Genomic DNA, 12,149 nt, shown 5'->3' on the forward strand with positions numbered 1-12,149 from the left:
TTACTTACCTGTAAAATAACCCCTAATATAGCTACAATATAAATTATAATTATATTGTAGCTATTTTAGGATTAATATTTATTTTACAGGCAACTTTGTAATTATTTTAACAAGGTACAATAGCTATTAAATAGTTAATAACTATTTAATAGTTACCTAGTTAAAATAATTACAAAATTACCTGTAAAATAAATCCTAACCTAAGTTACAATTAAACCTAACACTACACTATCAATAAATTAATTAAATAAAATACCTACAATTATCTACAATTAAACCTAACACTACACTATCAATAAATTAATTAAATACAATACCTACAAATAAATACAATGAAATAAACTAACTAAAGTACAAAAAATAAAAAAGAACTAAGTTACAAAAAATAAAAAAATATTTACAAACATTAGAAAAATATTACAACAATTTTAAACTAATTACACCTACTCTAAGCCCCCTAATAAAATAACAAAGACCCCCAAAATAAAAAAATGCCCTACCCTATTCTAAAATTAAAATAGAAAAGCTCTTTTACCTTACCAGCCCTGAAAACGGCCCTTTGCGGGGCATGCCCCAAAGAATTCAGCTCTTTTGCCTGTAAAAAAACCCATATAATACCCCCCCCAACATTACAACCCACCACCCACATACCCCTAATCTAACCCAAACCCCCCTTAAATAAACCTAACACTAAGCCCCTGAAGATCTCCCTACCTTGTCTTCACCACACCGGGTCCCGATCTGTCCAGAAGAGCCTCCGAAATCTTCATCCAAGCCCAAGCAGGGGCTGAAGAGTGACGTCCATCCTCCGGCTGAAGTCTGTATCCAAGCGGCAAATGAAGAAGTCCATCTTCGGGAAGAAATCTTCATCCTATCCGGGCAGAAGAGGACATCCGGACCGGCAAATATCTTCATCCAAGCCGCATCTTCTATGTTGTTCCATTGGATGACGAGCGGCTGATCTTGAAGACCTCCGGCGCGGATCCATCCTCTTCGTTCGACGTCCAACTGAAGAATGAAGGTTCCTTTAAGGGACGTCATCCAAGATGGCGTCCCTCGAATTCCGATTGGCTGATAGGATTCTATCAGCCAATCGGAATTAAGATAGGAAAATTCTGATTGGCTGATGGAATCAGCCAATCAGATTCAAGTTCAATCCGATTGGCTGATGGGATCAGCCAATCAGATTGAGCTTGCATTCTATTGGCTGATTCCATCAGCCAATCAGAATTTTCCTACCTTAATTCCGATTGGCTGATAGAATCCTATCAGCCAATCGGAATTCGAGGGACGCCATCTTGGATGACGTCCCTTAAAGGAACCTTCATTCTTTAGTTGGACGTCGAACGAAGAGGATGGATCCGCGCCGGAGGTCTTCAAGATCAGCCGCTCGTCATTCGATGGAACAACATAGAAGATGCGGCTTGGATGAAGATGTTTGCCAGTCCGGATGTCCTCTTCTGCCCGGATAGGATGAAGATTTCTTCCCGAAGATGGACTTCTTCATTTGCCGCTTGGATCCAGACTTCAGCCGGAGGATGGACGTCACACTTCAGCCCCTGCTTGGGCTTGGATGAAGATTTCGGAGGCTCTTCTGGACAGATCGGGACCCGGTGTGGTGAAGACAAGGTAGGGAGATCTTCAGGGGCTTAGTGTTAGGTTTATTTAAGGGGGGTTTGGGTTAGATTAGCGGTATGTGGGTGGTGGGTTGTAATGTTGGGGGGGTATTGTATGTTTTTTTTTACAGGCAAAAGAGCAGAATTCTTTGGGGCATGCCCCGCAAATGGCCCTTTTCAGGGCTGGTAAGGTAAAAGAGCTTTGAACTTTTTTAATTTAGAATAGGGTAGGGCATTTTTTTTATTTTGGGGGGCTTTGTTATTTTATTAGGGGGCTTAGAGTAGGTGTAATTAGTTTAAAATTGTTGTAATATTTTTCTAATGTTTGTAAATATTTTTTTATTTTTTGTAACTTAGTTCTTTTTTATTTTTTGTACTTTAGTTAGTTTATTTAATTGTATTTATTTGTAGGTATTGTATTTAATTAATTTATTGATAGTGTAGTGTTAGGTTTAATTGTAGATAATTGTAGGTATTGTATTTAATTAATTTATTGATAGTGTAGTGTTAGGTTTAATTGTAACTTAGGTTAGGATTTATTTTACAGGTAATTTTATAATTATTTTAACTAGGTAGCTATTAAATAGTTATTAACTATTTAATAGCTATTGTACCTGGTTAAAATAAATACAAAGTTGCCTGTAAAATAAATATTAATCCTAAAATAGCTACAATATAATTATAATTTATATTGTAGCTATATTAGGGTTTATTTTTCAGGTAAGTATTTAGCTTTAAATAGGAATAATTTATTTAATAAGAGTTAATTTATTTCGTTAGAATAAAATTATATTGAACTTAGGGGGGTGTTAGTGTTAGGGTTAGACTTAGCTTTAGGGGTTAATACATTTATTAGAGTAGCGGTGAGATCCGGTCAGCAGATTAGGGGTTAATAATTGTAGGTAGGTGGAGGCGACGTTGGGGGCGGCAGATTAGGGGTTATTAAATATAATATAGGGGTCGGCTGTGTTAGGGGCAGCAGATTAGGGGTACATAGGGATAATGTAGGTTGCGGCGGTGTACGGAGCGGCAGATTAGGGGTTAAAAAAATATGCAGGTGTCAGCGATAACGGGGACGGCAGATTAGGGGTTAATAAATATAATATAGGGGTCGGCGATATTAGGGGCAGCAGATTAGGGGTACATAGGGATAACGTAGCTGGCGGCGGTGTACAGAGCGGCAGATTAGGGGTTAAAAATTTTTAATATAGTGGCGGCGATGTGGGGGGGGCCTCGGTTTAGGGGTACATAGGTAGTTTATGGGTGTTAGAGTACTTTAGAGCACAGTAGTTAAGAGCTTTATAAACCGTCGTTAGCCCAGAAAGCTCTTAACTACTGACTTTTTTCTGCGGCTGGAGTTTTGTCGTTAGATTTCTAACGCTCACTTCAGCCACGACTCTAAATACCGGCGTTAGAAAGATCCCATTAAAAAGATAGGATACGCAAATGGGGTAGGGGAATCTGCGGTATGGAAAAGTCGCGGCTGCAAAGTGAGCGTTAGACCCTTTCCTGACTGACTCCAAATACCAGCGGGCGGTAAAAACCAGCGTTAGGAGCCTCTAACGCTGGTTTTGACGGCTACCGCCCAACTCTAAATCTAGGCCTTACTGACTACCAATGCAACTAAAACACTACATAAACTAAAAGTACAATATTTCATATTTGCCAATAAACCAGATATCTGGCGCATAAATTACAGGAGAGAAATAGGGTCATGGCTATTCCCTCTTTACAGTTAGATAATGGAGATACAACAGCATCTCCTCAGGAGATAGTAGATGAGTTTGCAAGATACTATGGCCAACTTTATGATGGACACAAAACTGAACACTCACCAGCCATTGAAAAAGACACACATAACTTTTTAATTGATGCACAGCTCTCAGTTTATCTCAGACGAGGATAAAAATATCTTAAATGCCCCCGTATCTCCAATAGAGGTTATACAGGTTATAAAAGAATTGAAAGTGGGAAAGGCAGCGGGACCAGACGGCTTCCCGGGAGATTATTATAAGTTATTTCGTACAACACTACTGGCTCATCTCACAAAATTTTGTAATAATTTCTTAGAGGGCCGGGAAATACCGCAGGAATTACCAGGGGCTAAAATCGTGGTCATTCCTAAAGCAGGGAAAAATCCCAAACTTTGCGCCAGTTATCGCCCTATATCGCTCATAAACCAGGATCTAAAGATATTCACCAAAATATTGGCCAATCGCTTAAAAACTATATTACCCTCACTTATCCATCCGGACCAGGTTGGTTTTGTAGCAAACAGAGAGGCCCCGGATAACATAAGAAAATGATAAATATCATAGAACATCTGGGAAGAGAGTAAACGCCTCCTCTGCTCCTATCTTTGGATGCAGAGAAGGCGTTTGATAGAGTAGATTGGGGCTACATGTTGATGGTACTGCGGCATATGGGGTTTGATGGTCCCTTTATTAAAGCAATCCAAGTGATTTATTCTAGCCCCACTGCACAGGTAGTATCGGCAGGATATAGGTCTAGGCCTTTTCCCATAAGGAATGGGACAAGACAGGGGTGCCCTCTGTCTCCCCTGATATTTGCTCTTTGCATAGAGCCCCTAGCAGCTAGAATAAGACTGTCTCCAGACATTACAGGCGCCACAATAGCTAACCATGAATACAAACTCACCCTCTTTGCGGATGATATTTTGGTTACAGTTACGAAACCCCTATTGTCTCTCCCGAATTTATACAACCTTCTCGATAAATTTTCACAGATATCGGGATATAAAATCACTCTTGAGAAATGTGAGGCATTACCAATAGCTTTACCCCCTCATACAAAGAAAACCATAGAGCTTAATTTTGAGTTTAAATGGGTGAAACACTCACTTAGATACCTGGGGATCCAGCTGTCAGCTCAATATCACCAACTATATAAATATAATTACACGCCGTTATTTAAAACTATAAGAAAAGACCTCCAGAGTTGGAAGAGACATACCTTTTCTTGGTATGGCCGACTTTCCGCAGTCAAAATGAATGTTTTCCCACGTTTACTTGACCTATTCCGCACACTGCCTATACCAATTCCGATTCTGCAACTGTCTACATTACAAAAGGAACTAATAGCCTATGTTAGGGGTAGCAAAAAAGCAAGAATCCCTTCAGTGGTTTTGACACAACATAAAACTTTAGGGGGGGTGGGTATCCCAAACCTAATTGACTACTACAAGGCAGCCAGAATTTCACAAACAATTCTAATGGGGAGGAGACTAGAGGACATTATCTGGCCCAAAATAGAAGCAGGGATAGAGGGACTACCACATGCAGACGACGTGTTATGGAATGACCAAACAAACAATACACATATATTTAGATCACCAATTTATGAATCCACCAAACAAGTTAAAAAATGGATAGCAGACCACCACAATATACTACCTCCGAGATCAGTGATGATTCCACTCAGGAAAATTATGCCTCAAGAGCTTCATACCTCTATAGATAAATGGGCCAATAAAGGGCTGTATAGGGTGGCGGACGCCTTACTTAATAACACACTGATGACCTACACTCATATTCAAGATAAACTGACCCCGATGAAGATAAGGTGGTTTCAATATCTACAGTTGTCCACCTCCATCCGTAAATACATGGGCAGTGCTAGGGCCTCTTCCCCCACAACACTGGAAAGTATATACTCACAAACCTCTAGACCTAAACATACAATCTCTATGCTATATATAGCTATACAGAAAGACCACAATGCCCCTAAAACAACTCTGATGCGCAGGTGGGAAGATGACATTAATGTTACTTATGATAGACATACATGGGAGAATATATTTAGCTCCATGAGAAGAGGGTTGATCAGTGCAGATTTACATGAAAATACCCTCAAGATTGCATTTCGCTGGTATCTAACACCAAATATTACCTCTCTCATGTCACAGGCGGCATCCAATCTATGCTACAGGGGATGTGGGAATATAGGCACCTTTAGACATATGTGGTGGGACTGTGATGGAGTAAAACAGATATGGCATTCCCTTTCCACTTTACTTAGCTCGATCCTAGAGGAAGAGATAGAGCTTGATATTTCTCAAGCTTTATTACACACGAGTTTTAAAAAATATAATAAAGAAATTAATGCCTTTATTAGAATTTTATGCACGACCACAAGAATAGCAATAGCATACCACTGGAAAACGGGGGTACCAACATGGATGGAGGTGAGGAATAAAATAAATAACATGTTTAGAATGTACGAGTCTGCCTCATGGATCATGAATACCAGAGAGTCATTTGAGAAGGTGTGGTTCTATTGGGTCCTGAATAACTCCACTACCACTTAACCACTATATAGTGTGGAGGCTTGATTTGGGTGTTGGATCGATAGAAAACATATGTACAACAGCAGCAGTGTGTTGGCTCGAGAGGAACTAAGTAGCTTCTACAGAATACTTTCTAAATGCTTCTTTCTTTTGTAAAATGAGATACATGATAGTGTTGCATATTACTTTGATGTGAGTACAAAACCTGTTCTCCCCCCCCTACTACTTTTGAAGTTTATTTTTATTTTTTTTATTTTTTTGTCTTTATCTCTTTGATTTATAGATATGTGTCCAATCCTGCCCATATGTTATTTAATTTTAACCTTTTTTGAAACCTCAGGGCAACTCCCTTCCCTTTTCCATTCCTTCTTTTTTTCTTTTTTTTTTTCTTTCTCTTTTTCTACGTTATATTGAGAGGCATTCATATGAACATGTGATACAAGCTACCCCCCACTTACTGGGGTTTTGATGTATTTGCCTTATGTAACAGTTCACTTGTTATATTCATGTTGGAAAAAACTTAATAAAAATATTTAAACATAAAGGGTGTGAGAGCCAAGATATGAACTTCATAAGAGCCCCTCTCCCACATTGGATACTTCTTCATTACATGTTTGCTCAAAATATTTCCAGTTAGCTGTGGTGATGGTTTAAGTCATTTGTTCATAATGTTTTTTGCATATTCTGTCTTTAGGCAAAGTGATTAAAATGTTGGAGCTATTTGTCTGGAAATATATTTTATTTATATGATATGATATGAACTAGAAATTATTTCTGAAATCATGGATAACTTCATTAGTACATGGTGTCTAGTTAATTAATATGCATTATTTAGTTAATTACCTTGCATTACCTTTCTCGTACACCCACAAAACTATAAACTAGCTGAGAAACCATGCCTCGGTTAAGTTTTATGTTATATATTGGATATAGACATATTTAGACATTGAAAGAAGGGATAATTTGATTAGCAGTAGATTTTGTATTGCATTTATCTAAACTCCTTTTTTTTTTTTTTTTTTAAGTGATATCTACGAAAAAGAAGTCATAATCCAAAACTTAAATAAACAACTACAAGAGTGTAATAAAGAGCTTGAAACTCTGCGTTTGAGGTGTAAATATCTAGAAGATGAAAAAGATCAGCTTATTAGTCGGACTGAGACCTTATATGACAGAGTATCTGAATTACAAACTGAGCATGAAAAATGTCTTCTTGAAATAAATGAAATACAAAACACAAATGTTCAAAATACTACTCATGTGGAATGTCTTTCACCTAAAAAGCAAGAAGAGATCATTAAAATTTTAAGAGAAGCCCGTGAGCTTGCTACATGTAACCGTCAGCTACGAGATTTTCTTAAAAAAGACCTATCAGATATTGGACTTTACATGAACCAGTTGAGAAACACAACTGAGATCATGAAACATTCCTGCAAAGAAACAGAAGAAATCCGTGCGCTGTATCAGCGTGAGTCCCTAGAGCGCAAGTTACTTTATAACCAACTTCAAGAACTTAGAGGAAACATTCGGGTGTTTTGTAGATGCAGAAGGGAAGATGGGAAAGGGGATCACCTAGAATTTCTTTCCAGTGAAGACATCATACTTAATCATAATGGAAGCAAGAAGAAATTTAGATTTGACCAAGTGTTTCTGCCACAGTGCACTCAGGTAAAATACAAAAGTTGGCCTTTATGAATGGCAGAGGGCTTGTATCATCCCTAATGCTACAAGTACTTGTGAATGACCTTTGCAAGATAATAGCTTTGCCTCTGATTGGCTGTATACATCTTAGCCTAATTTTAAAAAGAAAAGTGATAGTAATCTTAACCTGTAACGATTTATCTGATCTTTAGCAATTACTTAAAGGGACAGTCTACACCAGAATTTTTATTGTTTTAAAAGATAGATAATCCCTTTATTACCCATTTCCCAGTTTTGCATAACCAACACAGTTATATTAATATACTTTAAACCTCTGTGATTATCTTGTATCTAAGCCTCTGCAAACTGCCCCTTTTTTCAGTTCTTTTGACAGACTTGCAGTCTAGCCAATCAGTGCCTGCTCCCAGATAACTTCTCGTGCACATGCACAGTGTTATCTATATGAAATACGTGAACTAACACCCTCTAGTGGTGAAAAACTGTTAAAATGCAATCTGAAAGAGGTGGGCTTCAAGGTCTAAGAAATTAGCATATGAACCTCCTAGGTTAAGCTTTCAACTAAGAATACCAAGAGAACAAAGCAAAATTGGTGATAAAAGTAAATTGGAAAATTGTTTAAAATTACATGTTCTATCTGAATCATGAAAGTTTATTTTGGCCTAGACTGTCCCTTTAACATACTAGGTGAGTCTAATTTTTTATTGCATTACACATCTTGTTTGCTGCAATTATTTTTTAATAGCCAATCTCCTCACACACCTTCTATATTGTGGAGGAGCCACTTTTATCTTTTAACAAAACTGTCATTGTTTTTAGGACTGAAACGTAGCAGGGTTAGGCTTGTGAAGTCTGCTGTGTGCACTTCCAATTCTCAAAACTGGGAAAACTCTTGATTTTCAGATTACAGGAGAAAGTTGACAAATAATTAATTAAAGTAAATTGCAAAGTTGATTTATTATGCATAATTAAAAATGATACATTACAATCCCAATGTATTTTATGTCTCTTTAACTGTACTAACCTGTATTTAGGTAGAGATACTGTAGGTACAATACACATAACTTTTGGACAGTTATTGTAATTTGAGAGCAATATCAGGAACCCCCCACCACCACTTTAATAGAAATGTATAGCAAGTGCAAATGGAAATACTATACGCATTTTTAATGTATTGAGTTCATGGCCAAAAGGAAATTTAAAAATTGTGAGTAATTGATTCAGTACAGTGATAATCACTGCCTGATGTTTTAACAATACATTTTATGACATCTGTGCAGTTAGATTTTATATAATTTTGAGCAGTTTTATAAGAAACTTTTTTTATGCATAAAAACCCTGCAATCCCAGATTATACTGTATTACTGGTGTATAAACATTATAGTTTAAAATTGTGATGTGAGCTAAACAATGAAATTAGTATTTATGACATATAGAAATGGCAAGAGGGGATTCATGTCCCTTTAGTTAAATCATGGAATAAACTACCATTACAGGTGGTAAAGACAAACAGTATGGGGAAACTCAAGAATGCCTGTTAAAAGCAAAATACTATTTTACAAATTAATAAAGCTTACACTTCATAGGAAATGTGGAAGACTTGAGGGGCCTATGGTTCCTATCTGATATCAAAATCTATGTTTATGTGTAGCTGGTGATTGCTATAAAAATCACCTGTCTAATGGGTGCTTTTTATGATGTTCTGGGCTTTAAAAGAAACCATAGCTACCCAAATAAGCACTGCAAGGCAAATGAGTCACACGCACAAGTGGTTATTAGCTAATCACCATGGCAACAGTGGTCATCTGACAAACCATAGGCTTATGGAACACTAAACTTTTTACATCATTCACACGGCAGTGCAAACATTCGGCTAGATTACAAGTTGTGCGATAAGGGAAAAAAGCAGCGTTTTTAGGTCCTAACGCTGCTTTTTTAAGCCCGCTGCTATTACGAGTCTTGCAGGTATAGGTGTACCGCACACTTTTTTGGCCTTACCGCAAACCTACTTACGTAAATTTCGTAAAGGCTTTTTTCTATGGGACTTCCATAGCGCCGGTATTACGAGTTTGTCCTGGGAGGCCAAAAAGTGAGTGTTACAGCCTCTACTGCCAAGATTCGTAACGCATTTTAAAGTCAGTAGTTATGAGTTTTACACTACAACGCTGTAACATAAAACTCATAACTAAAGTGCTAAAAAGTACACTAACACCCATAAACTACCTATTAACCCATAGACCGAGGCCCTCCCGCATCGCAAACACTATAATAAAATTTTGAACCCCTAATCTGCCGCTCCGGACATCGCCGCCACTATAATAAACATATTAACCCCTAAACCGCCCCACTACAGCCCCGCAAACACTAGTTAAATATTATTAACCCCTAATATGCTGTCCCTAACCTCGCCGCCACCTACATTACAGTTATTAACCCCTAATCTGGCGCCCCCAACATCGCCGCCACTATTCTAAATTTATTAACCCTTTAAACCTAAGTCTAACCCTAACACCCCCTAACTTAAATATAATTTAAATAAATCTAAATAAAATTACTATCATTAACTAAATTATTCCTATTTAAAACTAAATACTTACCTGTAAAATAAACCCTAAGCTAGCTACAATATAACTAATAGTTACACTGTAGCTAGCTTAGGGTTTATTTTTATTTTACAGGCAAGTTTGTATTTATTTTAACTAGGTAGAATAGTTACTAAATAGTTATTAACTATTTAATAACTACCTAGCTAGAATAAATACAAATTTACCTGTAAAATAAAACCTAACCTATGTTACAATAACACCTAACACTACACTACAATTAAATAAATTCCCTACATTAAATACAATTAAATAAAATTAGCTAAATTACAAAAAAACAAACAAACACTAAATTACAGAAAATAAAAAACAAATTACAAGATCTTTAAACTAATTACACCTAATCTAATAGACCTATCAAAATAAAAAAGCCCACCCAAAATAAAAAAAAAACCCTAGCCTAAACTAAACTACCAATAGCCCTCAAAAGGGCTTTTTGCGGGGCATTGCCCCTAAGAAATCAGCTCTTTAACTTGTAAAGGTAAGATGTCCTCAACTAAGCCGGCAGAAGTGGTCCTCCAGACGGGCACAAGTGGTCCTCCAGATGGGCAGAAGTCTTCATCCAGACGGCATCTTCTATCTTCATCCTTCCGACGCGGAGCGGGTCCATCTTCAAGACATCCGGCACGGAGCATCCTCTTCTTCCGACGGACTAACGACAAATGAAGGTTCCTTTAAATGACGTCATCCAAGATGGCGTCCCTTAGATTCCGATTGGCTGATAGAATTCTATCAGCCAATCGGAATTAAGGTTGAAAAAATCCTATTGGCTGATTTGATCAGCCAATAGGATTGAAGTGCAATCCTATTGGCTGAGCCAATACGCCAATAGGATTGAGCTTGCATTCTATTGGCTGTTCCAATCAGCCAATGGAATGTGAGCTCAATCCTATTGGCTGATCCAATCAGCCAATTGGATTTTTTCAACCTTAATTCCGATTGGCTGATAGAATTCTATCAGCTAATCGGAATCTAAGGGATGCCATCTTGGATGACGTCATTTAAAGGCACCTTCATTCGTTGTTAGTCCATCGGAAGAAGAGGATGCTCTGCGCCGGATGTCTTGAAGATGGACCCGCTCCGCTTCGGAAGGATGAAGATAGAAGATGCAGTCTGGATGAAGACTTCTGCCCATCTGGAGGACCACTTCTGCCCGTCTGGAAGACCACTTCTGCCGGCTTCGTTGAGAACATCTTGCCGCTTTGATGAAGACTTCTCCTGGTAACTGAATCTTCGGGGGTTAGTGTTAGGATTTTTTAAGGGTGTATTGGGTGGGTTTTATTTTTAGGTTAGGGCTTTTGGCAGCAATAGAGCTAAATGCCCTTTTAAGGGCAATGCCCATCCAAATGCCATTTTCAGGGCAATGGGGAGCTTAGGTTCTTTTAGTTAGGGTTTTATTTGGGGGGTTGGTTGTGTGGGTGGTGGGTTTTACTGTTGGGGGGATTGTTTGTATTTCTTTTTCAGGTAAAAGAGCTGATTTCTTTGGGGCAATGCCCCGCAAAAGTCCCTTTTAAGGGCTATTGATAGTTTAGTTTAGGCTAGGGTTTTTTTATTTTGGGTGGGCTTTTTTATTTTTATAGGGCTCTTAGATTAAATGTAATTAGTTTAAAGATCTTGTAATTTGTTTTTTATTTTCTGTAATTTAGTTTTTTTTGTAATTTAGCTATTTTTATTTAATTGTATTTAATTGAGGTAATTTATTTAATTGTAGGGTTAGGTTAGGTGTTAGTGTAACTTAGGTTAGGTTTTATTTTACAGGTAAATTTGTATTTATTTTAGCTAGGTAGTTATTAAATAGTTAATAACTATTTAATAACTATTCTACCTAGTTAAAATAAATACAAACTTACCTGTAAAATAAAAATAAACCCTAAGCTAGCTATAATGTAACTATTAGTATTTAAATAGGAATAATTTAGGTGATAATAGTAATTTTTATTTAGATATATTTAAACTATATTTAAG

At 37.3% G+C, this 12,149-nt stretch overlaps 1 protein-coding gene across 1 annotated transcript in view; it reads left to right on the forward strand.

Moving 5' to 3' along the window:
- LOC128665000 (uncharacterized) overlaps positions 1-12,149 on the forward strand; it is a 60,595-nt gene that overhangs the window by 23,308 nt on the left and 25,138 nt on the right. Inside the window, exon 2 of the mRNA XM_053719777.1 lies at positions 6,948-7,590. Coding sequence (XP_053575752.1) covers positions 7,312-7,590 — 279 coding nt within the window. The 5' untranslated portion in view covers positions 6,948-7,311. The remainder of the gene's footprint in view (positions 1-6,947; positions 7,591-12,149) is intronic.

The sequence above is a fragment of the Bombina bombina genome, chromosome 6, assembly GCF_027579735.1.
Source record: "Bombina bombina isolate aBomBom1 chromosome 6, aBomBom1.pri, whole genome shotgun sequence".
NCBI classification, from domain to species: domain Eukaryota; kingdom Metazoa; phylum Chordata; class Amphibia; order Anura; family Bombinatoridae; genus Bombina; species Bombina bombina.